At 60.7% G+C, this 26297-nt stretch overlaps 6 protein-coding genes across 6 annotated transcripts; 2 read left to right on the top strand and 4 right to left on the bottom strand.

Moving 5' to 3' along the window:
- Nucleotides 1-4695: 4695 nt before the first annotated feature.
- On the bottom strand, nucleotides 4696-9718 carry SLC34A3 (solute carrier family 34 member 3). The gene is made up of 13 exons (XM_049781978.1): nucleotides 9626-9718; nucleotides 8935-9052; nucleotides 8674-8751; nucleotides 8091-8219; nucleotides 7843-7986; nucleotides 7663-7774; nucleotides 7387-7582; nucleotides 7207-7296; nucleotides 7055-7124; nucleotides 6037-6204; nucleotides 5828-5944; nucleotides 5617-5741; nucleotides 4696-5160 (listed from the first exon to the last, which is right to left on the bottom strand). Exons 2-13 carry the CDS (start codon nucleotides 9026-9028, stop codon nucleotides 4696-4698), a joined length of 1788 nt encoding a protein of 595 aa, XP_049637935.1. The 5' UTR covers nucleotides 9029-9052; nucleotides 9626-9718.
- An 877-nt stretch (nucleotides 9719-10595) lies between these two features.
- Nucleotides 10596-12450, bottom strand: RNF224 (ring finger protein 224). Its single transcript, XM_049781628.1, has 4 exons — nucleotides 12406-12450; nucleotides 11946-12061; nucleotides 11168-11354; nucleotides 10596-11079 (listed from the first exon to the last, which is right to left on the bottom strand). The coding sequence occupies exons 1-4, from the start codon at nucleotides 12448-12450 to the stop codon at nucleotides 10627-10629; spliced, it is 801 nt and encodes a 266-aa protein (XP_049637585.1). The 3' UTR covers nucleotides 10596-10626.
- A 151-nt stretch (nucleotides 12451-12601) lies between these two features.
- Nucleotides 12602-13111, bottom strand: CYSRT1 (cysteine rich tail 1). Its single transcript, XM_049781990.1, has 2 exons — nucleotides 12905-13111; nucleotides 12602-12808 (listed from the first exon to the last, which is right to left on the bottom strand). Exons 1-2 carry the CDS (start codon nucleotides 13109-13111, stop codon nucleotides 12602-12604), a joined length of 414 nt encoding a protein of 137 aa, XP_049637947.1.
- Nucleotides 13112-15448: 2337 nt separating this feature from the next.
- LOC126020165 (basic proline-rich protein-like) lies at nucleotides 15449-16311 on the top strand. The gene is made up of 2 exons (XM_049781629.1): nucleotides 15449-15919; nucleotides 16084-16311. The coding sequence occupies exons 1-2, from the start codon at nucleotides 15449-15451 to the stop codon at nucleotides 16309-16311; spliced, it is 699 nt and encodes a 232-aa protein (XP_049637586.1).
- Nucleotides 16312-16404: 93 nt separating this feature from the next.
- Nucleotides 16405-17491, top strand: RNF208 (ring finger protein 208). Its single transcript, XM_049781986.1, has one exon. It carries the CDS (start codon nucleotides 16604-16606, stop codon nucleotides 17375-17377), a length of 774 nt encoding a protein of 257 aa, XP_049637943.1. The 5' UTR covers nucleotides 16405-16603; the 3' UTR covers nucleotides 17378-17491.
- A 2210-nt stretch (nucleotides 17492-19701) lies between these two features.
- On the bottom strand, nucleotides 19702-26244 carry NDOR1 (NADPH dependent diflavin oxidoreductase 1). Its single transcript, XM_049781977.1, has 14 exons — nucleotides 26088-26244; nucleotides 25860-25937; nucleotides 23605-23702; nucleotides 22985-23083; nucleotides 22800-22901; nucleotides 22516-22725; nucleotides 22315-22436; nucleotides 21990-22210; nucleotides 21438-21545; nucleotides 21157-21271; nucleotides 20929-21075; nucleotides 20712-20830; nucleotides 20146-20240; nucleotides 19702-20051 (listed from the first exon to the last, which is right to left on the bottom strand). The coding sequence occupies exons 1-14, from the start codon at nucleotides 26220-26222 to the stop codon at nucleotides 19907-19909; spliced, it is 1794 nt and encodes a 597-aa protein (XP_049637934.1). The 5' UTR covers nucleotides 26223-26244; the 3' UTR covers nucleotides 19702-19906.
- Between the last annotated feature and the right edge of the window lie 53 nt (nucleotides 26245-26297).

The raw sequence follows: 26297 nt of genomic DNA on the forward strand, positions 1-26297 counted from the left end.
ACGGTACCTCCTGTGACTGCCCCCTCCTTTTTAGGCTTTTGGATCACACCTGGCAGTGCTCAGGTGTTATTCTTGGCTCTTCATTCAGAAATTACTCCTTGGCAGAATTGGGGGCCTAAACCCTGGTCAGCTGTGTACAAGGCAAAGACCCTACCCACTGTGCCATCACTCTGGCCCCTCCTGTGACAATTTTATTTTATTTTTGGTTTTTGGGCCACACCCGGTGGCGCTCAGGGGTTATTCCTGGCTTTCTGCTCAGAAATAGCTCCTGGCAGGCATGGGGAACCATATGGGACACCCGGATCGAACCAACCACCTTAGGTCCTGGGTCGGCTGCTTGCAAGGCAAATGCCGCTGTGCTATCTCTCCGGTCCCTCCTGTGACAATTTTAAAATAAAGTTATGCTTGGCTCTGCCCTGGACAATTTCCTTTTCTGGAGTCCTCTGAGTGACTTTCCCAACCAGATGACTGCCCTAATTCAGGACTTGGAGGACACCATCATCGCGTGGTAGTATACTTCTCTCTGTAGTAGAGGTTCTTCAACTAACTGTACCACCACCTCTTCAGAAGAAAAAAAATGACTGTGGGGCCCAGAGAGATAGCACAGCGGTGTTTGCCTTGCAAGCAGTCGATCCAGGACCTAAGGTGGTTGGTTTGAATCCCAGTGTCCCATATGGTCCCCCGTGCCTGCCAGGAGCTATTTCTGAGCAGACAGCCAGGAGTAACCCCTGAGCACTGCCAGGTGTGGCCCCCCCAAAAAAAAAAACCAAAAGAAAAAAATGACTGTGGGCCTGAGAGATAGCACATGGGGGAGGGCGCTTGCCTTGCACTCAACTGACCGGACCAGGATTCAATCCTCCCCCATCCCATATGATCCCCTGAACCCACAAGGAGTAATTCCTGAGTGCAGAGCCAGGAGTAACACCAGGGCACTATTGGGAGGGATGTGACCCCAAAACAAAATGACTGAAGCTCAGGGAACCTCACTGTTCTAAGGAGCAAATGGAGGAGGAGGTTCTTGCTGAATCTGCTCCTCAGGGCAGATATTGCTGGAGTGAGCCCAGAGCCCGAAAGAAACTCAGCATCCAGGGTGTGGCTCCCCCAAACCAAAACAAACCCAGAAGGTGCCCCAGGCTCATCCAATCTCTTGGATCCTCTTGCCCCAGCTTTGCCCTGGAACTTTGCCTTGGAGGAACCCTCTGCCTTGCTCCAGCTCAGCTACTCCAAAGGCCCTCAGCAGGCGTGTGTGCGTTGTGTGTTGTGTGTGTGTGTGTGTGTGTGTCCCTCTGCCTTTCTCCAGCAGGCCTGTGTGTGTGTCCCTCTGCCTTTCTCCAGCCCAGCCACTCCAATGAGAGGGGCCATGCACTGGCCTTCTATTCGCCCCCAGGAGCAGGGCACAGGCGGTGGACAGGCAATAGGGCTCTGGTGAGGAGAGGTGGAGCTCTGCTCCCAGCAGCTGTTGGAGACGGGCACAAAGGCTGCTCTGTCCCACCCTCCACTCCCCTGGGCCTGGCTCCCAGGGGAAGCTGCATGGCTGCCAGGCAGGGCAGACTGTGCTCAAGGCCTCACAGAACCAACTGCCTCTGTGGTGGCCTCAGCCGCCCCGGAAGGGAGGCCTGGCCTGCAGGAGAGGCATCCTGGGTGACTGGCCAGACAGGTCTCCTCCAGGTTTTCAGGGGGACTTGGCATTGGGCCCTGCACTGTTGCTCCAGGACAGACGCTACTCCCAGAGAGAGGGAGCCTAGGCTCAGCAGATTCAGGGGAGAGGAAATGGGAGGCCAGGGGCACAGGGACATCCAAGAAGACTTGGGGGTGGCAGGCTGAGGAACTTGGGCTCAGACCTGGGAAGGAAGGAGACCGGGCAGAAGTAAGATTGGTCCCAACTGCAACACCTAAATTACAGGTATGGGGGCCAGAGCAATAGCACAGGGGCAGGGCATTTGCCTTGCACACGACCAACATAGGACGGACACTGGTTTGAATTTCAGGATTCCATATAGTCCCCGAACCTGCCAGGGGCAATTTCTGAGCGCAGAGCCATGAGTTACCCCTGATTGCTGCCAGGTGTGGTCCAAAAACCAAAATAAATAAATTTCAGGGGCTGAAGTGACAGCACAGTGGTAGGGCTTTTTGCCTTGCACACAGATGACCCGGGACAGACCTGGGTTCTATTTCCAGCATTCCATATGGTCTCCTGAGCCTGCCAGGAGCGAGTTCTGAGCTCAGAGCCAGGAGTAACTCCTGAGCACTGCCGGGTGTAACCCAAAAAACAAAAACTGAGTGACAGCACAGTGGTAGGGTTAGGGAATTGGATGGACTCAGGTTTGATCCCGAGCATCCATATTGTCTCTGAGCCTGCCAGGCGTGATTTCTGAGTGCAGAGCCAGGAGTAACTCCAGAGCGCTGCTGGGTGTAGCCCAAAAACAAACAAACAAATAAATTTTAGATGTGCCTTTCACAGAGGAAAGGGTAGGGTGGAGGGAAGGTGAGGACAAGGGGAATCCAGGTTACTGGAGGGATCCGGGGACACTGGGAGGAACCTGGGGACACAGGAGGAACCCAGGATACTTGTGAAAACTGGGACACCGAGGTGGTACCTGGGGACACGGGTGTGGCTTGCACATAGGGGCATTGGTGCTGGCACATTTCGTTTCTGCCAGGGCTAATCCCTGAGTGCAGAGTCAGGAGTAAGAATTAGGCACCACCAGGTGTGGCCCCAAACCCCAAACAAACAGGCCCCAGATGGAGGGATGCTGCAGGCTGAGGGTTCTATCTGCAGCAGCAGGTTTCATTTCCTGCCTGGTTCAGTCCCCTGTCCACCACTATCGCTGCTTGGTGTCCTTGTGCCCCGGCACTCACTCCTTGAGGGTGAGCCAGCTCCAACTTCCTCCTGAACAGCCCTGGTGGGGAGGGAAGGGGACCCCCACCAGCCTTCCCACTAGGAAGCCAGGCCTCTTCCCCAGCCCAGCAAGCCCCTATGCAGGCTAGCACTCTCTTTTCTGCCCTGAAGACTTGGTGTTGAGCACTGATCACTCTGCTTTCACCTCAAAACGTTCTGGAACTACAGCTCAGGGTCACCTGGGCATGGTCACCTGGTCAAGACCTCAACATTTGGGCTACCCAGGCTGTGGAACTCACAGGGGTCCTTGGTACTGGGAAGCTTCTAGGGCTTAAGGGTAGTAGCCATAGCATAGTGGGGAGGGTGTTGTCTTGCACAAGGTTGACCCAGGTTTGATCCTTGGCATCCCCATATGGTTCCTTTTTTTTTTTTTTTTTTTTTTTGGTTTTTGGGTCATACCTGGCAGTGCTCAGGGGTTACTCTTGACTCTACGCTCAGAAATCGCTCCTGGCAGGCTCGGGGGACCATATGGGATGCCGGGATTCAAACCACAGTCCTTCATGCAAGGAAAATTGCACTACCTCCATGCTATCTCCCCAGCCCCTCCACAGGGTTCCTTGAGCCCGCCAAGAGTGATCCCTGAGTGCCCCCAGGTCTGGCCCAAACAACAACAACAACAACAACAAAGGTGGGAGGAGTACAGAACTCTAGGATTGTGGATCTAGAACAGGGGTCTTAAACTCGAGGTCTGAGGGCTGTTTGCAGTCCTCCATACATTTTGTGGCCCGAGGCTGGCCTTCAAATATCGCAGTATTCGCGATTATTCGCTTACCGAATAATCGCAATAAAAATCGCATTAATGAGAAAAAAAAATCGTGGGCCCGGAGAGATAGCACAGCGGCGTTTGCCTTGCAAGCAGCCGATCCAGGACCGAAGGTGGTTGGTTCGAATCCCAGTGTCCCATATGGTCCCCTGTGCCTGCGAGGAGCTATTTCTGAGCAGACAGCCAGGAGTAACCCCTGAGCACTGCCGGGTGTGGCCCAAAAAGCAAAAAGAAAAAAATCGCATTAAGCATTCGCATACCACGAGCAGTTCCATTCGGAATATGCAAATATTTAATGCGATTTTTTTTCTTACTAATGCGATTTTCTTTTCTTGGTTTTTGGGCCACACCCGGCGTTGCTCAGGGGTACTCCTGGCTGTCTGCTCAGAAATAGCTCCTGGCAGGCACGGGGGACCATATGGGACACCGGGATTCGAACCAACCACCTTTGGTCCTGGATTGGCTGCTTGCAAGGCAAATGCCGCTGTGCTATCTCTCCGGGCCCTAATGCGATTTTTTATTGTGAATATTCGGTAAGCGAAATCCCTTATGCGGCCCTGCTTCACCCCGACTTTGCCTCCTGTGGCCCCCAGGTAAATTGAGTTTGAGACCCCTGATCTAGAAGGTCTGGAAGCAGGGCGTAGAATTGGTGGGGGGTAGGGTATCAGGGATTCCTGGGGCCAAGGTCTGGGGGGCACTGATCACCTGGTGACACTCTTGACCCCTTCCACCCCCTCCCAGCAGGGGCTGCTCCCTTGATTGCTCACTGGGACCTCCAAACACAGCTGCCTGCTAAGAGCCTTTCTTTTGGGGGAATCTCCCCATTATGGACACAGTGCTTGGCTCTTTCTGTCCAGTCCGTAGCACACAGTAAAAGCAGAAGCAACGGTTCCAGGATCAGCTCCAGGCCCTGAGCACCTGGTGTCCACACTGCTCCTGCTGATGTCCCCACAGCCCACACCCCCACTAGGGAAGCTCACCCACCACGCATGGCTCGAAGTTGTTTTATTGGCCAAGGGACTCACACCATCGCTCACAAATGCTGGGAGGCCACCACCTCGGGGTTGTCGTAGCAGTAGGCCTCCTTGGCGGAGGGCTCGGGGGCCTTGCAGATACCGCAGGGGCAGCAGCGAGTCACCACGTGGTCCCAGGGTTCCAAGGAGCGCAGCCAGCGGGGCAGCCAAGACCAGGAGCGCAGGCAGCGGGGCAGCCAAGCGGGCTTGTGCCGCTGCAGCAGATTTACCAGGACCACGAGAAACAGCAGCCCCAGCAGGGGCCCCCCTACGCCTGCCAACACCACGCCCCCCGCCAGGGACAGCCCGAAGGCGGCCAGGGGCAGCAGCAGGAAGCTGAGCAGCAGGTATACGATGGCCACCCAGCGGTAGCGTGCTGTCACGTTTCCAAAGCGCTTGGCCAGCGGGATGGGCAGCCGCAGGACAGGCACCACGTACCACAGCAGGATGCCCGCCAGGTTGAAGAAGAAGTGAATGATCGCCACCTGGGCCAGAGGGCGGGTGGTCAGTGTTGCACCTGGCCATCCCCAGCAGGTGTGGCTGCAAGCCTTGTGTGCACTGCCCCCACTTGTCCCCCCCCATGTACAAGCCCCCCCCCCGCAGCTGGGTGGGCACGGGGCCTGCTCCCCATTGCTTCAGATCCCTCCACAGTTGCCTGGAAGGGTTATCAGAGAGTGTAGTCTGGCTGGCTTCTTGGAGGAAGGGTCCCAGTTGATAGAAATGGTGGAAAAGGCACAAAGCGGGAGCCCTGGCTGCAGCCATGAGGAGGGAGGACGGCCCAGAGGTACCCAGAGGCCAGGCCAGCAGCAGCAGGAGGTGCCCTCTGAAGCCGTCCCCATCCCCTCGATACAGAATGTCCGTGCTGGGGTGGGACCCTGATGAGGCTGGATTTGGGGTCGGGCAGGGGGCAGGAGGGGAGGCACGGGAGGACAAGATCATACCTGAACAGCAGAAAGCAACATGTCTGCAGGGCTGGCCAGGGCCGCCAGCACGGCCGTGGTGGTGGTGCCAATGTTTGAGCCAAGGAAGAGGGGGTAGGCCCTCTCCATGCTGATCACCCCAACCCCTGGAGGAGTCAGGGGTCATCAGTGAGAATAGAGCTCTGGCCCCATGTGGGGCTCACCTCCCCTGGCCCGCACCCCTGGTGCTCACCCATGAGGGGCACAATGGCAGCTGTGAAGACACTGCTGCTCTGGAGGACGAAGGTCATACCCGCCCCCACGAGGATGGCCAGGTAGCCGCTGAGCCAGCTGAATGGGAAGGGGAAGTCTGGGGGTGGAGATGTCATGTCAGCACCTGCCCGGCGCCGGCCGGCCAGCCCCGCCTGCCACCCGCCCTGTGCCTAGAGCCTCTGGGGTCACCTGCGTTGATGATGGTCCTCACGGCCTGGGCCACACTGCCCCGCAGCACGGAGTTGAGCAGCTTGACGATGAGCACCAAGCAGGAGCAAAGCACGAGCAGGGAGCCGGCCAGCAGGATGAGGCCCACGGCCAGGTCGCTGAGCTCCGTGTAGGTGAACAGGTGGTGACCTGGGCATGGGGGCCAGCGATAGGATCTGGGGTTGCTGGGCCACCAGGTTTGGCAGGGGAGCTGGGCTTGCCTGGGGCGGGGCCTGGAGGGAGGGCGTGGTCTAGAGGGCATGTCTGGGGCGTGGCCTGGGTGTATGGGGCGGGGCTTAGAGGCACAATTGGGCGAGAAGGTGTGGTCTGGATGTATGGGCGTGGCCTATGGAGCTGGGCGTGGTCTAAGTCTGGCTGGGAACTGGACTGGATGGGACGCGGCCTAGAGGGCTCTTTGGAGGAAATTTTGGGAGGTGGGGCGGGGCCTTGATGCTTTAGGGGTGGGACATGAACAAAAGGGCGGGGCCTGGTGGTGTGTGGGCGGGTCTAAAATTTTTTCAGAAAAGGGGTTTGCCCTGGGCAGGATTGGGGGGCGTCGCCTGATGTGGGCGTGGTCTGTGCTTATGGGCGGAGTCTATGTGGATGGGGCATGGTCTAGATTCGAAGATCCATCCATTGGACTAGATGGAAGGGGCATGGTCTGAATGATGGGGCGTGGCCTAGAGGGCTATTTGGGGAAGGGCTTGGAAGATGGGTAAGGCCTTGAAATTTTGGGGTGGGGCCTAAACGAAAGGGGTGGGGCTGATGATGTCTGGTGTGGAGTCTGAAAAGTTTGTCCGGGAACTAGGCTTGTCTGGGATGGGACTGGATAGAAGGGACATCATCTGGATAACAGGAGGCCTGAAATATGGGGTTGTGGGCTTCCTTGGGCAGGGCCTGAGGGAACTGGTGGGGCCTAGATGATGGGGGGGCTGGGCATGCATGGAGTGGGCCTATTGGGTGGGATGGGATCTGGAGGCATTCTGGGGTGGGGCCTCACAGGGCAGCAGCACCGTGGAACTGTTCCCCTCCGGGCAGAGATCTCCGCAGTTGCTGCCATTCCCAGGGATCTGCAGAGGTTGACTGTGCTTAGCATCTGGTTGGGCACGTGGGTGGCTCAGGGGTGGAAGGAGGCAGGTGGGTGTCACTCACCAGCTCCTCCCTGGTCCCACACCATCGCTTGATAATGCTGCTGTTCGTTGCATTGCCCGTGGCACTCCCTGTGATGGCGTCAGGGTCCAGCTGGGGGGACAGAGCAGCTAGGTCTAGTGGTATTGCTGCCCCAGCCACCATCTGTTCCCCTCCTGGAAGCACAGGGCCCTGGCTCCTCACCTCCACTATGAGGTGAGTAAGCGGCTGTGTCAGGACCTTGAGGATATCCGGGGTGCGTGTCCCAGGCTGCAGGTTAACTGCACCCAGGATCAGACCGCTGAGCCTCTCCAGCGCTGCAACTGCCGTCTCCAGTGGCAGCAGAACCAGTACCGTGAGCCAATTGAAGATGCCGTGCACCGCCGACCCGCCAAATGCCCTGCAGCCAGAGGGGCAAGCTGGATGCTGGCCCTGTCGCTGGCCCTGGGTCCGCTCCTGCCCTGTCCTGCCCTCACTCACCTCCTAAACTCATCTCTGTCCCCCGACTGCGCCATGGACACTAGGGTGCTAGTGATCGAGGTGCCCACATTGACGCCCATGATGATAGGCACGGAAGCCTGGACGGTCAACACTGCGGGGTAGCTGAGTTAGCCCTGCATCCCTGCCCCCCACCTCCCTCCTGGGTGTGGCCGCACTCACGCTCAGAGGCCACCATGCTGACCACGATGGAAGAGGAGGTACTGGAGCTTTGCACCAGCACCGTGACCAGCACACCAATGACCAGTCCAGCCACTGGGTTAGACAGCACTACATTGTCCTGAAAGATGTCCCCGGCCAGTTTACCTGCCCCAGGGAGAGCGTCCTCAGCGTGCAGCTTCCCACATCACCACCCCACTGGGGTGCGGAGATGAACCCTAGGCTTTCCCGGGGCCAGAACCACCACTCACTGCCCAGCAGCTGGAAGGCAGAACTGAGTACGTCCAGGGAGCAAATGAAGAGGTACAGGTTCCCCAGGAGTCCACAGGCCTTGAGGATGCCGATGGTCACACGACGTACCTTGCCAGCCCTATTGAGCTCTGGGGACACAGGTAGGGTTGTCTGGCAGCCCTGTCCCCACACAGCCCCTCTTCTGGCCCCCAGAATTGACGGGAGAGGGGTCCTCTTCTGTTTCTTTGGGCTTTTGTGTTTTTGTTCGTTTGTTTTAATTTTTATTTTGGGCCACACCCTGTGATGCTCAAGGGTCACTCCTGGCTCAGCACTCAGGAATCATTCCTGGAAATGCTGGTGGAGCCATATGGGATTCTGAGGATCGAACTAGGTTGGCAACTTGCAAGACAAGCACCTTCCCCGCTGTGTGACTTCTCTTTTCTCCTTCTGTGTCTCTTTGGACAAGCCTCAGGAAGCCATTCACAGGAGAGTCAGGTTCCCCATGAAAATGACTCTGGTTCGGCCTCTGTGGGGGTACACCCTTCCCTCCATTTTCACCCAGACACCCTCCCTGTGGCCCATAGCTCTAAGCTGGGCACTCACCTTTCCAGGGCTGGTCTGTGTCCTTCTGCTCAGAGATGGCCCAGGGATCCTTGTCCCCTTCTGTGACAGGGGCAGAACCTGCAGTCTCTGTAGGGGTGAAGGACAGGTCAGGCTGGGCCAGCTGTTCTCTGTACAACCCCGGATGGACCACACAAAGGCAGCATTGGTGTAGGGGCTCAGAGGGAGAGAGGGAGGGCTGGAAGAGGGGGAATCCCAGATGGAGGCAGGTTTGGGGGAATGTGTAGGGCTCCCGGCCCCAGCCCCTGGTACCTGCATCTTTCTGGCTTTGGTTTACCAGGCTGAGCGTGTCCAGAGTGGGGTGCAGCGCCTGTGTTCTCGTGAGAGAGCCCGGCATGGATGTGTGGCAGGGGAGGACTGGCTGGAGGAAGGATGGGTCAGAATGCCTCCTGCCCCACCTCTGGGTCCCCCACCTTGGTGTCTGTCTCCCATTGCAGTCCTGGGGATGCCTGTCCTCAGCAGTGACCTCGGGCCACTGTCGGGGGCTCTGCTCCTAAGTTCATCTCACCAGTGCTGGAGGAGGAGGCCCGTGTGGTCCCCCGGTGCAGATATGGCCGGATGTGGCCAGGACCTGAACCTCAGCTCTGGTATCTCTGAGGACACAGCTGATGACCCCCTTAGACTTTGGCATTTGATACCAAGTGGTGCCGCCTCTACTAGATAAGGACAACGCCCTGGGGGGGGGGGAGGGATGGGGCTCAGGCACCCAGTACACCTTCAGCCAGCGCCATGACTGTTAAGTCTGCCAGGAGCACAGTTGAGCCCCACCTCCTTCACCCAGCTCCCAGCAGGGCCCTGGGGAGGGGGCCTTGCATCCCTCTGCCCGGACCCGGTGCCATCTTCCTGAGGACTCAGGATGGGGCCCCAGGCCTAGTAGTCCAGCAGCGCCCACTCCCAGTGTCCCGCTTGTGGGGCAGGTCCCAGGAGCTCCTACCTGTGTGGGTGATGAGGGGCACCTGTGGGAAGGGGCGGGGCGGGGAGTTTCAGGTCAAAGATCTGCCCAGAGCACACATGACTGTGTTTGGAGCCCATCCATTAATGTTTACCCAGCCGCGTGGCCGAGGGGCGCTGCGGACCCTGTGGGATTCTGGGCTGATGCCCACCCACATGGGCACTGGGTGATGGCTGTGAGCAGGACCAGGCCAGACAGGACGCTGGGCCTGTTGGGGATCCTGGGGGGACTCTAGTGGACTTTCTCTTAGTCAGTTGTGGGAGGAGGCAAGGGACAGCTCTGAGCAAGCAGCAATAGTTTTTGGGGTACAGTAGGGCCAGGACAAGGGGGGCATCTCCTTCTAGTAGCCCCTTGCAGGCCAGTCCCCTCCCAGCCTGAGCTCATGAACTTCTGCCACGCCGTCTGGGACCTATAGGCTGTCCCTGCCCACTGACAGTCATATCCTGTGGGGGGACTTTGCCCAGGAGGACGCGGCTGAGTGTCCTCTCAGCACTTTCTCTGACTCTTCCTGCTCCAGCCACTCGTTGACCAGCGCAGGCCAGTCAGGCCCTCCCAGGGAAGGCTGTGTCCTGTGTCCTGTGTCCAGGGAGGACGCCCGTGTCCAGGCAGGCCAGGAGAGGGCGCTGCCTAAAGCATGGTCTCAGCACTGCCTGGGTCCTCCTGCTGCCACCTAGTGCCTACCTGGTGACATGGAGAGCCAATGCCACTGGTACCCACAGAGGTAAAGTAAAAAGGCTTTGTGGGGATGAAGGTGACAGGCAGGTGGGGGGATGGCCCCTTCTGGGATCTCACTTCTCTGACATGGAACCACACGGACGGAAGATCAGAAGTGCAGCCAGTCCAGGCCGCCCACACCTGGGTCTGGGACCGTGGGGCCAGGCGAAGGTGGGCATATCCCAGGATGTCCTCACCCTGGGGGTCCCCAAGTACAGCAGCAGCAGCAGCAGCAGCAGCAGCAGCTACTGGCGCGGACTGGCCTAACCTCAGATGTCCGGACTGCTCCGAGGAACCCAACAGAGGCTGCCGCACTCCCAGCAGCAATGGGGCCCCTGTGGGAAGCTCAGCTGTGGTCCCAGGCTGGGTGTGGGTCTGGCCGGCTGCTGTATGACAGCTGGGCCACCTTTGAAGGCGGTGGGAGGCCGGGGCTCCCGCTGGGCTCTGATGGCCAGGAAGACGGGCAAGTCGAGGTCCAGCATGGCCACCCCACCGCGGGGTGTAGGGGTGCTCTGGCGGCACTGTGGGCAGGGGATCCAGCGCTGGGTGTGGTCTGCCGTGTCCAGCCGCCGCACACAGACCTGGCAGAAGGTGTGGCCACAGTAGAGGCGACGAGGCAGGCGGCTGGCGAGGTCGTAGGCCGAATAGCAGATGATGCAGGCACTACCACGCCCAGGGACCCCCGAAGCTGCCCCTTCCTCAGGGACCAGCGACTCCTTGAGCTGTAGCATTCTGGAGGCGGGGGAAACGGGTAAGGTTGCTGGCCCTGAGAACTAGCCCCACTCTGACCCCAATGCCAGCCACTCTTACCTGAGTCCACTCCCCTAAGCAGCAGTGCCCAGCTCCACGGTGGTCAGGGGTGGAGGATCCGGCACCCACAGTGACTCCCTCCATGGGGCTCGCATTACCAGCCCGAGGATGAGGAGTCAGCAGCAGGTGGGCGGGCAGGGGCTCCCCTTTCAGCCACAAAGCGCTGCAACTGGATCCTCCAGGGCTCCTGAGATAAGGGCCCCCTGGAGGCCACCCCCCTTCAGGAGCCTCCTGCCTCCTCACAGGCCCCTGAGCCCTGACTCCAGGAATGGCCATGGAGGCTCCTGAGAGCATCACTTGCTTTTTTTTTTTTTTTTTTTTTTTTTTTTTGGTTTTTGGGCCACACCCGGTGACGCTCAGGGGTTACTCCTGGCTATGCGCTCAGAAGTCGCTCCTGGCTTGGGGGACCATATGGGACGCCGGGGGATCGAACCGAGGTCCGTCCTAGGCTAGCGCAGGCAAGGCAGGCACCTTACCTCCAGCGCCACCGCCCGGCCCCCATCACTTGCTTTTTATAGTGCCCCATTCCTCCCATTAGTGCAGTGCCGGGGGGCTGGTCCTTACCTGTCCCCACATGCACAAACAGAGGGCTATTTAGGGCCCAGACCCACATGGCACAGCTGGGCCCCGGATTTAGGCTCAGGATTCACAAAACCAAAGTGGGGGAGCTGGCTCCTCTCTCCCCTTCAGGAACCAGTGTGACAGGTTGCATGGCAGGCCTGGGTCGGGTGTTCCGACGGGTCCCATGATGTCTCTGCTCACGCCCGCAACCAGTCACCTTGTCTCATAGGGCGGGCGCGCGTGCCGGGACCCGTTGGTCCAGGTCCAGCAAGGCCAGCTTGCCTCCTCCTCCTCTTCTTCCTCCTCTTCCTGCTGCTCCTCTGGCACCTCTGCCTAACTCAGCCCGGCAGCATCAGCCTACCCAGTCGGGGGAGTTTTCATATGACCCTTGCAGAGCATGGGCTGGAGGGAGCGGGGTGCTCAGCCCAGTGTCCCAAAAACACAGGCAGGACAGAGCAGCGTTTGCACCAGGCTTGGAAGGAGGTGTTCCGGGAGAATACAGAAAAATCCACCAAGGAGGTGGGGTGGTGACTCATAGACGGGCAGGTGTGTCCCAGCCACCCTGGGCTCCCTTCCCAGAACCTGTCCTGACTGCCCCCCAATGTGCCAGCCCCAACACAGGGTGCAGGGCAGCTAGAGTCCAGCTCCCCCAAGACCCCTCACAGATCTGCCCACACTTGCTGTTTGGCCTGGCCCTGGCCCCTTCCTGAAGGCGCAGCCATAGAGATGAGTGGGGACAGAGTTCGCACTGTTTTATTGACACATCGCCCAGCCCTCGCAGCGTGGCTCTGCCCCTCGGAATCCGAGGGGGCTGGAGATGGCCACAGCCCTGAACACAGCGCAGCCCCCTGTGAATGACCCGCCAAGTCTGGGCTAGGATACCACGCAGCAGCAGCTGTGGCAGCGGCAGAAGCGAGGACAGTGACAACAGGAGCAGCAAGGGCAGCAGCAGCAGTGGTGGGCAATGTCATCCCCGCGTCCCACGGGCGGCCGTCCAGCATAGGTCAGTCCTGTGCGCTGCCCACAGCCACACGGGTTCCCAGAAGGCTGCCAGGTCTGCTGGCCCTGGGTGGCAGCTCCCTTGGCACCCTTCACATTCTGGGCACCCTGGGTGCTCTTCGTCCCCTTGGCATCCTGAGCACACTGTGCTCCCTTCGCCCCCTGGGCATCCTGCACTCCCTTCACACCCTCGGCACCCTTGGCTTTGCCAGGCTCCAGAGAGCAGAGGGTCTCTGAGACGCAGGGCCCAGAGGCTGGGGGCCCTGACTCAGAGCATGATGGAGCTGCCTCTGGCTGCTGTCCCCCCAGGTCGGGCCGCAGTTGGGCGCGGGGGATGATGAATTGGGCATAAGGGTTCTTGACGACCATCTCGTGGGGGTCCATTGCGGGCCTGGCGGATAGGCAGAGGAGGATGGGTTGGCGGCAGCAGCAGAGGGAGCTAGCCTGCCCTCAAGCGTGGAGAGGGTAGGCCAGGTTTGCCCCTTGGCCAAGGACCCACCTGAAGTAGCAGCAGCAGCAGCAGCGGGTGACGTCTGGTCTTCTGGGCTCCAGGTCCCAGTGTCTGTGCCGAACCCACACAGCAGCCTTTTCCCTCCTGGGAGAGGCGGGGCCCCAGGGTGCGGTCCCAGTGGGTTCCCAAGATCCTGGGAGGGTCCAGCCCAGCCAGCTCAGCCTGCAGCTCAGCCCACCCTTCCTGCTAGGGTGGGAGGCATGCCAGGCTGCATGGTCAGCCTGGACTCATCCAGCCCTACCTGCACGCTGGCTCTGGGCACCCCACACAGGGCGGAGGCAGCGCAACATGCCAGAACTATGCTTAGCGCCTGATCCCCAGGAAAAAACAACACCCAGGCCAGTGGCCAGTGGCCATACCTTTGCAAACAAGACCCACTGGCATTTCTCAGGACGCTCCCCCTCCCGCCTCCCTCCAGCCCTGGCATTTCTAGCTTGGTCTGAAATCCCGACTCCCTTGGGTGGGTGGACCACTCCAACACCCCTGCTTCAGACCTGGCATGCTCCCACCCGCAGTGGATTCGAGTGCAACGGGACTGGCATGCTCACTCCCCTCTGTCCCCACACCATGGTGACCCCAGAGCAGCAGAGTGCATGAGGGACCCATACCCCCAGTTACAGATCCCGGGTGTGGGGGTGTGGGGTGGGGGATGGGGAATGCCCCAAGAAGGGTGCGACCGAATCAGACGTGCCCCAGAGGCCGGAGTGACCTACGTGGCTGCGCGCGCCACTGCGCGCCTGGAGCCGGTCTGACCAGTCCGGGCGTGCGCCAACGATGCCCCACGAATGCGAGGAACTCGCCACGCCATGGTGCCCGTCCCCGGTCCCCGCGGGTCGCCGGCTGGACTCCAGTGCGCAGACGCTGAGGCTTCGCTTACCACCCTGACTCGCGGGCGGCCCAGCTGGGGCTCTCGGAGGGAACCCTGGTGTCCACCAGCCTCCCTGCTCCTCTCTAGAGGTTCTCAAGGGGGTCGGGGACCCGGCTGGGTTGGGGCCTGGAGGAGAGGCGGGCAGTGGGCGAGGCCAGCAGAACTTTGTAGGGAGAGGTAAGGGAGGGGCGGGCAGAATGGGTAGCGCTGGTGGCCCAGGGGTCCCGTCCTCAGCTGGCCCCTTTGCCTTGCTGCCCTTTTTGTTCTGTTTTGTTTTGGAGCCACACCTGGTGGCGTCACTTCTGACTCTGCGCTCAGAAATTACTCCTGGCAATTAATCCTGGGGACCATACAGGATGCTGGGGATCGCACCTGGGTCAGCGACATGCAAAAGGTCAAGTATTCCCAGCTCTGCTCTCTCTCCAACACCATGTTTTGTTTTGTTTTGTTTTGTTTTGTTTTTGGCCACACTGCACAGGGTCATTCCTGGCTCAGTGCAAAGGAAAGCTTGAGGCTCACACAAGGACCCTCAGCTCACAGGGTCCCTCACAATCCAGCACTGAGGTTCCAACAGCCTGCCACGAAAAGGATCCATCCCCAGCAATCCGGGATCCCCGAGGAACTGGGAAGGCCAGGACGTGTGTGTGGAACCCGCTAGGAAAGCCAAGCGGCCCAGTTCTCAAAGCAAGATTGGCATTTGTGAGAGGGAGGAGTGGCATGGTGGGGACCCTTTGGGCATCCTGGGATCCTGGCCTGTCACCACTGCTTCCATCCCCTCAGCGAGGAAGCAGACAAGAACATTGAGACGGGGATCTGTGGGTTGCAGCTGGCACAAAGCCTTGTGTGTGACCTGGGGCACGTGCCAACCCATGACCATGACACGAATGTGGGAAGGGCTGCCCCGCCTGGCAGGTGTGTGCCCGCTCGCTTTGCTCCGCTGGAGCCTGCCTGCCTTCCGCATACCCCTCACCTTATCAGGCCAGGCCGGCCGGCCCAGCCCCTCTGTGCACTTCCCTGACCTGGGCCAACCCGGGCCTGGACCTGGGTAGCGTGCTCCATCCGACCTGCCCTCCTGAGCACTGCCGGTCTGGTGTGATGTGAGCAGGAGACCCCAGAGGGGACTTGGGGAGGGACACGCAGAGACGCAGACCCAGGGTGAGCAGGAGCCCCAGCATTACCTACCCCTAGCCACGCATGCACGCACGGGCCCCCACTCTCCCTGCCTTGGTACCCAGAGGACTCAGGAGGAGGAAAAGCGAGCTTTTCCTTGCAGAATGGAGACGGTGGTGCTGGTAGTGGATGGTTTGCCTAGGGCCTGGACATGACCGGTCCGGACTGACTGATGGGGGGGGGGGTCGTGGACGGACGAGATGGGGGCTTTGAGGACCCTCGGGGCGGAACCCCCAAAGCGGTCCCCGCAGATCTAGGGGAGGCCTTGAGGCTGGCCCCGCCTCACGGACCCCACGCGGGTCTCCAGTCGTGTGGGGGGGTGGCGCTGCGGGCGCGGGCGGGCGCCGCGCGCACTGCGGTCTCCGCGCATCCGCCGCAGAGCGCGCCCCGCTCCGCACGCACCTGCCACCGCGCCCGCCCGCCCGCCCGCCCGCGCCCCAGCCGCCCCCCGCGCCCCGCCATCGCCGAGGTCGCCGCCGGAGCCGCCGAGCCGGGCAGCACCGAACCGAACCGAACCGAGCCGAACCGAGCGAGCGAGCGAGCCTGGCCGGGCGCGGGTGCCGCCGCATCGGGCCTGCGCCTGGACGAGCTCTGCAAGGCGGCGGCGGCGCGGCGCGCGGCCGGGGACGCCAGGCTGGGGCAGGTGAGATCGGGGCGCGGCTGGGCGGGAGTCGGGGGGCTCGGCAGCTCCTCGGGGGTCCGGCCGGGCCCGGGTCTGCGCGCGGGGAGCGCGACGCGGGAGCACGGGGAGGTCGGGGAGGACGGCGGAAGCGGAGACGCTCATGGCGCGTCTCACCTGCCCCGCAGCTCGGGCCTGCTCCAGGCCTCTCCGCCTCTCCAGCCTCCCGGCTCCTCTTCGTGCGGCCCCGGCGCAGGCTAGCTGCCTTCCTTGGGCACCCTGTCCTGGACCCATGGCGCCCGCCTAGCCCCTGCCTGCCCGGATGGCCCGGCCCGGGCGCTGCTGACCGCGGCTGCAGGGGGCCCGGCGCCCCCCACGCCCCCTCGCCAGCCGCGCCGGCTGGAGACCCTGGGTGAGCCCTGGGCCCGGCCCGCCAGCCCCGCGCCGCCGCCCACGCCCCCCTGCCCGCGCCTGCCTCCGCCTCCGCCCCCCGTCCCCGTCCCTGGCCCTGTCCCCGCGGTGCCCAGAACTGGCCCCGACAAGTCCCCGTGGCCGCTGGGGGGGCCCCTGCCTCCCCTGCGCTCGCCGGCGGCTCCCCGGAGTCCCCACCACGCCTGGCAGGACCAGGATGCTGCCCCCGCGCCTGCCTCCCAGCCCCCCGCCACAGCCCCCCGCACCCGAAGGCCTAGCGTGACCCGAGAAGGCCGGATGCCCGCTGACCTGGGGCCCGAGGCGGGCAGCGGCTGGCCGGGCCTCCTCATGTCCTGCCTGAAGGGCCCCCATGTCATCCTCAAGATGGAAGCCATGAAGATCGTGCACCCCGAGAAGTTGCCTGAGCGCCAGGCGGCTCCCCGCTTCCCACCCGTGCCCCGGCCCAGCCAGGCCCTGGCCCCCAAGCGGGCCTGGCCCTGTGATACCGAGATCATCGTCAACCAGGCATGCGGGGGGGATGTGCCGGCCCTGGAGGGGGTCCCCCGCACCCCGCCCCTGCCCCACCGGCCCCGCCAAGGCAGCGGCGAGCCCGGCTTCCCCCGGGGGCCCCCCACGGACGAGGTCATCGTGAACCAGTACGTGGGGGCCCCCTCGGGGCCCGGCCCGACGTCCTCCAGCGAGCCCCTGGAGTGCCCCACGTGCGGGCACACCTACAACGCCACGCAGAGGCGCCCGCGGGTGCTGTCCTGCCTGCACTCGGTGTGCGAGCAGTGTCTGCAGACGCTCTACGAGTCCTGCCCCAAGTACAAGTTCATCTCCTGCCCCACCTGTCTCCGAGAGACGGTGCTCTTCACTGACTACGGCCTGGCTGCGCTGGCCGTCAACACCTCCCTCCTGAGCCGCCTGCCCCCCGAGGCGCTGGCCGCCCCGTCCGGAGGCCCATGGGGGGGCGAGCCCGAGGGCAGCTGCTACCAGACCTTCCGGCAGTACTGTGGCGCGGCCTGCGCCTGCCACGCTCGGAACCCGCTCTCCGCCTGCTCCATCATGTAGTGCCACCCGTCGTGCCCCCCTGCCCACCATCGCCGCTGCCGCTTCTGGCCCCCGCCCACCCGGCACTGTCGCTGCCGCCAGCTCTGCCATTAAAACTCTTTGCCAAAGTTTGCACCTCGCTCTCTGGACTGAAGCTCCCTGCTTCTGCAGCCAGTCGGTGTCTGGGCTAGTATCCGAGTGAGGGCCACTGCCTGGGAAGGGTCCAGCTGCAGCCAGCCGCTCGCTAGAGGAGGGCCCAGTGCCCCAAGCTTTGGCTTGTTCCTCCTCACTGGGGCCAGGCCTGAGTGCATGCACGGAGGCCAGGAGCACAGTGCAGGGCAGACCGGGCAGAGCCCCGCAGGGCAAAGAGAGGACTGCTCTGGAGTCCTCCCACCGGTTGCACAGGCACAGCCTGGGGCCCTCAGAGAGGGGTAGGTATAGAAGCTGGAATCACAGCGGGCAGAGAGGGCAGTTTCTGAGTGTCTGCAGGACAAAGAGGTGGCTGGCAAGGCTGACTGAAGAAGCAGCCACATTTATTAAGAGGCATCCAGTATAGGGGAGGAAACGTACGGAGAAGGGCTAGCTCTGGGTCAGGACTCATTTCAGACTCCCCTACCTGGGCCCTGCAGCTCAGGGCACCTACCCCCAGGAGAAGCTCCTCCCCGTCTCCCTGACCTCTGGGGAGTTCTGAAGGTCTGTGCGGACCCTTATCTGGGACACAGGGCGGGATGTGAGGATAGCGCTGCAGCCCTACTGGCTCCTGGCCACCTGCCATGACCCCTCACGCAACCCTACTGGCCTGGGCAGAGCCAGTGATGAGGGTTCAGGGGCTTGTCCGGCCGGGCTGTCTGTGGTGTCCTTGGGCACCATGGTAGTGTGCAGACTCTGGCTGGTTTCTTGATGGCAGGCCAGTGCCTGGCACTGTCTCAGGATTTTCCTCCAGTCACCAACCCATGAGGCAAGGTTCTGGCTCCCTCCTGAGGGCCAGTGGGGCAGGGAGACTGAGATGTGGCCGTGCTCAGCGGCCTGCATGGTCCAGCAGTATGAAGAGCAGCCCCAGCACCAAGAGGGGTGTGAAGATGAGGAGCAGCCCCAGTAGCTCCAATGCCAGCAGTCCAAGCAGTGCCAGGCGGCGGGTGCAGGGGCCCCGCTCCCGGAGGGCCCAGAGCCACGCACCCAGGCAGGGCGGGCATGGTAGGAAGGGCAGGCAGCCACGGGCACCCAGGGGCCCTGCCAGGAAGCGGAGCCGGTAGCGATGCTCCAGGGAGCCCCAGGGACCTGGGCCAGGCTGTGGGTTCGCAGTGTTCACAGGAGGTGGCTGGCGCTGGGGCCCATCGGCCTGCAGTAGCTCCTCCTGCAGCCGGCAGATCTCCCACTCCAGGATGGGTGTCTTCTGGCGGCACAGGGGGCAGCGCACGCGGCCCAGGTCGGCGCTGGGGGCACTGCCCAGTAGCTGGTGCAGGCAGTCCACACACAGGCCATGGCCACAGTTCAGAAGGGTCAGGGCGTGCTGGCCCGGCCCATAGGGCTCGGTACACACAGGACACTCCTGCTTCTCTTCCTCCTCCTCCTCCTGCTCTTCATCTTGCCCTGTGGGCCCCAACCCCAGCAGCGGCTCATGGCTGTCAAGGGTTTGGGTGTCCAGGGGGGACCCGTCATCCACTCTTTCCTCTGAGGACACCAAGAACCTGGAATCCAGCAGGGCTGGAGGCAAACTGGCGAGCCCAGGAGCTAGAATCCCAGGGCTCTGCTCTGGGCTGCTGGCCCCAGGGCATTGGTCTAGGTGGGCAGGCTGGGACCCCAGGATGGCAGATCGTGTGGCCTGGGGTGGGGAGGGCCTGGCACTGACCTCAATGTCCTGCTGACTCCTCCGGCTACTGAGCCAGCTCCAGGCGACTCCTTTGGCTCTGTCTCGCTCCCCCTGGATCCACCACAGCAGGTACAGTCTCGGAAAAGCCTGCTGACTTGTGGTGCCGACCGACCATGGGCAGGTGAGTCAGAGGAGGCTGGGCAGCAGCGTCTGGGCTGGTCTGGTCTGGGCAGTCTGCCCAGCTCCTCCAACTGGATCTCCCTGCCAGGAGGTCGGGCTCCTCCCAGTCCGACCCCGCCTTAGGCTCCAGCAAGTCCTGTGCCTGTCTGCCCCGGTGCTGGGCCCTCTGCATGACCTGGAAGTACTTTCCAAGGTGGATACATATTGGGGCCCACCATGCTCGCATCACACACCCCAATGCCACAAAGGGAGCTGAACCCTGCCTGGGTTGGTGCCAAGCTGCCCTTCCTGGGAACTTGGACCCACATAGCATGGAATCCCCAAGGTACACAGAGAAAAACACTCAAAAAGCAGCTGGGAGACCTAAGTTTATTGCCCAGGTGTTCTCCAGGGAGGGAGTGGGTAAGCTGGGCCACCAAGGGGCCTGAAGACCCATCCCCGCACCCAAATTGCTCTGGAGGCTGGTATCCCATGGGGCTGGCCTAGGTGGTGGGAGAGCCCATTTTGAAAACAGAACCAGTTTTGCCTCCTTCCCGGGGCACTAGGCAGCTTCATAGGCCTCAGGCCCATGTCTCAGTCTGGAAGCGCCCAGCGTGCTGCAGCCTAGCTAGGTAGGAGGCAGCTTCAGGGTCCGACAGTCTGCCCTGATCCTGGAAGATGAACAACAGAGCTTCGGACACAGCCGTCGGCATGAGCTTGGCATTCCTGGTAGGACAGGCAAGAGCACGATCAGGGATGAGGGGTTCCTGACAGCAAAGGACAGGCTGGCCAGCTGGAGGGAGAGCCCAGGCCTGCTCACCCTGCAAGGAAGAAGTAGGCACCCTGGCGGTCCAGCAGGTCCCAGAGCAGCAGACCCTGTTCCCGTAGCTGGTGCTGAACATAGACCTTCTGCTCCTGTGGGCGGATGGGTGTGGTGAGTGAGTGCATGGGCCACCAGCCTCCTAGCCAGCCCTTCCCACTATGTTGTAATTCAGGTTCCACAGTTCCCAATGAGGAAAGGGGAATCCCATACCTCCTTTCCGGGGAGGATAGGAATAAGCTGATCCGGTAGTAATTCCCGCAATAAATAATCCACACAGATATAGAGGCTTTAGCAGGAAAGAAACTCATACTGCAAGATGTTCACCCACACGCCAGTCACTCCATGACAAGCCTATATTAGGAAGCTCTCTGCTAAGCTCTCCAGACTCCCATTTATTGAGATCCAAACAAAGCCCCTTCCCAGGGGGAGAGGAAAAAAGCCAGATGAAAGGCAATGGGAAAACAAGACTAAGGGAAAACAAGACCAACGGAAAACAATTAAGATACAAACAGGGAACTATTTTAAAGGCCTTGATTTGATTTACCTCACAATGCTACACCCACCTGCTCCCGGGAGAAGGCTGTGACCAGACTCAGGCAGCCCCTGTCCTCCAGCTCTCGCCACTCAGCCTCCCAGTAGAAGTCTTGGTCCCGCCGGCGGCAGCCAAAGAACAAGATGTTTCCTGGGGGATGTAGATGGGAGGGAGCAAGGGAGTCAAGTTCAGACAAGGACCCAAGGGGCTCAGCCATCAGGACCCTGCCCCCGCTCCCCTGTGCTCACTCTTCTGGCCCTGCGCCACGCGTTCCTGGATGGCTGCTCGGAAGGGAGCCACTCCAGTGCCTGGCCCCACCATGATCACGGGTGTGTCTGGGGTCTTGGGGAAGGTCAGGCTCCCAGGGCGCACCCACAGAGGTACTCGGACAGCTCCTGGGGCAGAGTGAAGACCGTGTCAGGCGGTCCAGGGTAAGCCGAGCACAGCCCAAGCACTGTGCCCAGAGCAGGGCTCACCTTGAGTGGGATCCAGAGAAGCCAGCCAGGTGGAGCAGAGGCCCCGGCGTGGCTCCTTGAGGCGAGTTTGGTACTGCACCACGGCCACGAGGATCTGTAGCCTGCTTGGGAGCACCTGTGGGGAAGCTGGTGGGTGGCTGGTCTGACCCCCACACCCAGGCACACCTGCGGGAGGGAGGGAGGGCAGGTGCCCAGCCAGGACTCTACACTTGGGTGTGCCTGGGGGGGCGGTCTTGCCCCATCTCCAGGAGAGCAGCCCGGGCTCCACCTGCTGTGCTCACCTGTAGGGAGGAGGCAATGGAGAAGGCCCGAGGCCTCAGAGGGGGGATGAGATCCAGCAGGTAGTCTGAGGGAATGGCACTAGCTGTGTGCGGAAAGTCACAGAGCACCTGGGGAGAACAAGTGAGACGCCTGCATGGACCAGACACACGGCCCATGCCCACCCACACCTCGACACACTACCCACACCTGAATTCATCTGCCCACATTGCCCATACCTGGATATACCTGGAGGGGCCGGAAACACTGTACATACCCACCCATGCCTGAACATACCAAGATACCTGGATCATCTGCACACACAGCCCTGACCTGGACATGTGGCCCATACTTGGAGAGATGGCCCCCACCTGGACATACCGCATGTAAAGGATGTATCTTTATATGCCCACATTGAGGTGCCTATGTTTCCTGTGTACTGCTGCCCACACCTAGACCCAGTCACCTATCCACCCATTATCTACCCATCTACCCTACCCCATCCCTGCCTGACTGCACAGCCTGTGCGTACCCACTGCCCCACCACACAGGACAGCACATGACCCCACCCATACCTCCAGGATGGTCCTGCGGGGCCGGCTGCAATACTCGTGCATCTCCTCCTGGCCTTGGGCAGAGATGAATTCCAGCAGCTTCTCTCGCTCCAGCTCATGGCGGGAGAAACAGGCCAGGAGCTCAAAGAAGGAGCGGCGTGGTACACTGCTGATGTCTAGGTACCTCAACAGGAGGTGGTGCACAGAGCAGGGCTGGGGCAGCCGGGCAGGACAGAGGACGCCTGTGGGCAGAGACCACACAAGGCTGGGGGCCAGTGTGGGAGGAGCCTTGGGGTCGGGAACACTTGAGAGCTGGGGAGCAATTGAGGGGCTGGCCCAGACTCACCTGGCTCCTGAGGCTGCAGCGTGAACCTCTGGTTGGGCTGTAGGCCCAGCACCTCGCAGCATCGCTGCACATTGTCCTCTGTGTTCTGGGGCCAGATCAGCACGATGTCCCCAGCATCAAAGCTGAGGAGGCAATAACAACTGGGTTTGGGTGTGGTGGGCCTCAGGGCAGCCTAAGGGGCCCTCGGACGGCCCCCCTCACCTGAGCCCGGAATCTGTGATGTCAAACTCGATCAGTCGAACGTCTTGGAAGTGTGTGGGGCCGGTGACTCTCTGGTTGGTGACCAGGGGTGCCAGGAAGGGCTGGAGCTCAGAAGGGGGGCCTGGGGCTGCTTTTGGGACTACAGGCTGTGCTTCAGAGCATGTCTCGGGGGCTTCCTGGAGGATGTGCAGGGTGAAGGTGGAGGGCAGGCTGTGGAGAGGTGGAGCCGATCAAGTGGTGGCAGGGCTGGGCTGAGGGGTGTCCCAACCAGGGCCTGTACTCACGGGGTGCCAGGGGGTATAACACTGAGGCCAGGGGGTGGCGGGTACAACTCCTGCACCTTGTCCCACAGCTCCTGCAGCCACGGGTCTATGGCAGCATCGGGCCTGGGAAAAAGGAGATGTAGATATGGCATGGGACCTCCATACCAATGCGGGGTTCTATACTTGCTGTGGTAGCCCACACTCACCCTAGCTCATGCTGGTCATCGCCCAGACAGGCAGGCAAGAGGGCATTGGCTCCGAGCTGGAGCAGTCGCCGGTGCAGCTTCTTGGCCACAAAGTTAAACCTGTGGAGATGAGAGGGAGATAATGAGGGGTCTGTGCTGGGAGCTCAACGTTTCCTGTTGCAGCCTGCAGGAGTTGTGACTGCCGTCATCCTGTGTCCAGGGCTTTGGACATGGCTACCTTGTCCCGCCTTCACCTAAAAACGAATGCTCACACTTGGCAGCTCTGAGAATACCAGCTGGGGCCCATGGATGAGATAATCTACTGGCTCACAAGCAAAACACAGACCTTGGCCCTTGGCACAGGGAGGAATGGTCCCGGCTCCACCACTGTGCACATGTGTGTGAGCTGTTTCTGGGAAGGCCAAAGGGTTGGTTTGGCTTAGGCAGTGAGTGGTGGGGGCTACTCTGTGGGGTGGGCAGTCACTTCTCCCCCCCAACTCCCATAGCTCCTCTCTGGTCTACCCATGCATGTTCTCCCCAGGGACTCCGGCCAGGAACACTGGCTTGTCATGGGAGCCAGTTCTCCATGTCCCGTCCCATGTCACCAGGTTCATGACCTAGTCGTGCTGTGCTCGACTCACTTGGCATAAGAGGAGTCGCCGAGGCCCAGCACTGCAAAGTCCAGCTGGCAAAGGGAGGTGGGCGGCAGATTTTTCCGGAATAGGAACTTCCAGAAGTTCTGCACCACAAGAAAGCAGGTCTGAGTCCGGACCCAGGGCCATGTCAGGAACCTTGCGGGTTGGATCCCACTTTCTGGCAAGTCGGCTTCGACACAAATGAGCCCTGTTAGTTATTCTACCTCAAAGGCAGGGAGTGAGCATGGGCAGAGTCTGGGCAGAACCAGGAGGGAATGTGGTCAGTGCACTCTCAGTCTGTGCTGCCCCTTCAGACAACATTCTCCCTGAACCAGCTCCTCCCATCACGTCTGTCTTTTCAGGGGCGCCTTAAGGCACTGCAGGTGGCACCAGCACCCCTTGGTACATGCCCCGGTGACACTGGTCTCTGAGTACTGGACAGATGCCTGGTGGGCTAAGGGCCCTGGCCTCACCTAGCCAAGGCTTTCTGTTGCAGAAAGGCCTGCCCTGCATTCACTTGTTTGAGCCACACCCAGTGGTGCTCAGGGCTTGTTCCCGGTTCTGTACTCAACGATCACTTCTGGTGAGGCTCGGGACCATACGGATGCCAGGGATCGACCCCAGGTCTGACATACGCAAGGCAAACGCCTTCCCTGCTGCACTGTCTCTCCAGTCCCACCTTGTCTCCTTGCAGCCTCCGACTCTAGGCTCCAGAAAAATGGCCCAAGATGTGCCAGGTAAACAAGCAGTGCCAGGGGCCAGTGAGGTGGCGCTTAGAGGTAAGGTGTCTGCCTTACAAGCGCTAGCCAAGGAAGGACCGTGGTTCGATCCCCCGGCATCCCATATGGTCCCCCCGAGCCAGGGGCAATTTCTGAGCGCTTAGCCAGGAGTAACCCCTGAACATCAAATGGGTGTGGCCTGAAAAACAAAAAAACAAAACAAAACAAAAAAAAACCAAAAACCAAAAAAGAACAAAAAAACAAAACAAACAAATAGAAAATAAGCAGTGCCCAGCCCTGTCACCATGAGAGGCCTCAGGGCTGGTTCTGTGACCTGGATGCTGGCAGGCTCAGGGGACCATATGGAATGCCAGGGATTGAATTTGGGCTAGCCACTTGCAAAGCAAATTCTGTCCCACTGTGCTATTACCTTGGCCTCACGAATATTTTTTTTTGTTTTTCTTTCAGGGACTTTCTGGGCAGAGCTGGAGGAACTATGAAGGAGCTGAACCCAGGGTCTCTCTCTCACACACACACACAAGCATCTAAACTCCTAGACTATCTCTCCAGCCCACAAACAGGCATTCCCAAGGTCTTCTGGCTCCTTTTGGGTTCCCAGTGTTAGCTTCTACCCCAAGGCCCCATAAACTCCCATGTCAATGAATATGCCTCAGTCTTATCTCACTCCAAGTCCTGCCTTAGGCGGTCTGCGTGCCCCTCCTCACCCTCTTGTGCTTGGGTGTTCAGGGCAGCTGCCCAGCAGAGGAAGGATCTGCTAGCCCGCCTACACCTGAACCCCATTCCCTTGACTCATTAACATGTAAGGAATCTGTCTCTCTGGCTTCCCAGCAGTCCAGCCCCCAAATTGGACTCAATTAAAAAAAAATTGGACTCAATTCTATCTTGTCTTTCATCACTGACTCCAGTCTGGTTACTTCTACCTTTAGTGCTTCTCTTTGCAATGCTTGCTGAATCTGGGGACTGGAGGGGAAGGGGTTATATATACTAACTCTAGAGGCCTTGCAGCCCTTTCTGAGTATCTGGCTAGCTTCCGTTTTGCCCTCAGGGACTAGCACAAGCTTATTTTGTTTGCTGGTTTTTGGGCCACACCCCAGGATGCTGAAATAACTCAGAAATAACTCCTGAGGCTGGAAAGATAACAGCAGTGGGGCGTTTGCCTCGCACCACTTGGACTGCCAGGGTTCGATCCTGGCCTCCCATATGGTCTACTGAGCCCGCAGGAGCGATTTTGTGAGCGCAGCACCAGGAGTAACCCCTGAATGCCAGGGATCGACCCCCAGGCAGCAGAGTGCAAGGCAAGCCCACCCCACTGTCCTTATCTCTCCTGAGCACTGAGCCTACCATTCTTTCTAGAAAGTTCTACAGAGGCTGGCACGGATAGCTTCACGATGCTGATTCCGTGTGTGTGTGTGGGGGGGGGGGGGTAGTCCCTGATTCTGCTAGCACACTGGGTGGGCTGGAAAGCGTGAGGGAGAGGGTCTGAGCTGGGGAGTGGGGGAGGCGTGTGACATTCGTTCTTACCTTCATGTTGTCAGGGGGGTCTCCCTGGCCTGCGGTGGCACAAACAAATACCACCAGGGGTTCGTGAATCAGATTCACCTAACGAAAAGACACACACTATAAGTCTGCGGGGCCAAAGGGGCCCCCTGGCCGCCACCACCCTCAACCCAGCCCCACCCGGCTGACTCCGCCTGCAGGGCTGAATCGGGGCCGCACCCTGACAGCCCCAGCCTGGGAGCTCTCTCTCACCAGAGGGTACGAGTCCAGGGCCTGCACCCGGCTGCAAAGGCGCCGACGCCGGGCTTCGCGGCCCAGCCGCTCCGACACATCCTGCGCCGTGCCCGTCTGGCTGCCGAAGAGCACCAGGAGCTGCGGGCTCGGCATCAGGGTGGCCCGCAAGCCCAGGAGGTCCTGCAAGCGGAGAAGGCCACTTCCGGCTTCCGGCGATGATCGCTTCCG

This window comes from Suncus etruscus, chromosome 10, assembly GCF_024139225.1.
Source record: "Suncus etruscus isolate mSunEtr1 chromosome 10, mSunEtr1.pri.cur, whole genome shotgun sequence".
NCBI lineage: Eukaryota > Metazoa > Chordata > Mammalia > Eulipotyphla > Soricidae > Suncus > Suncus etruscus.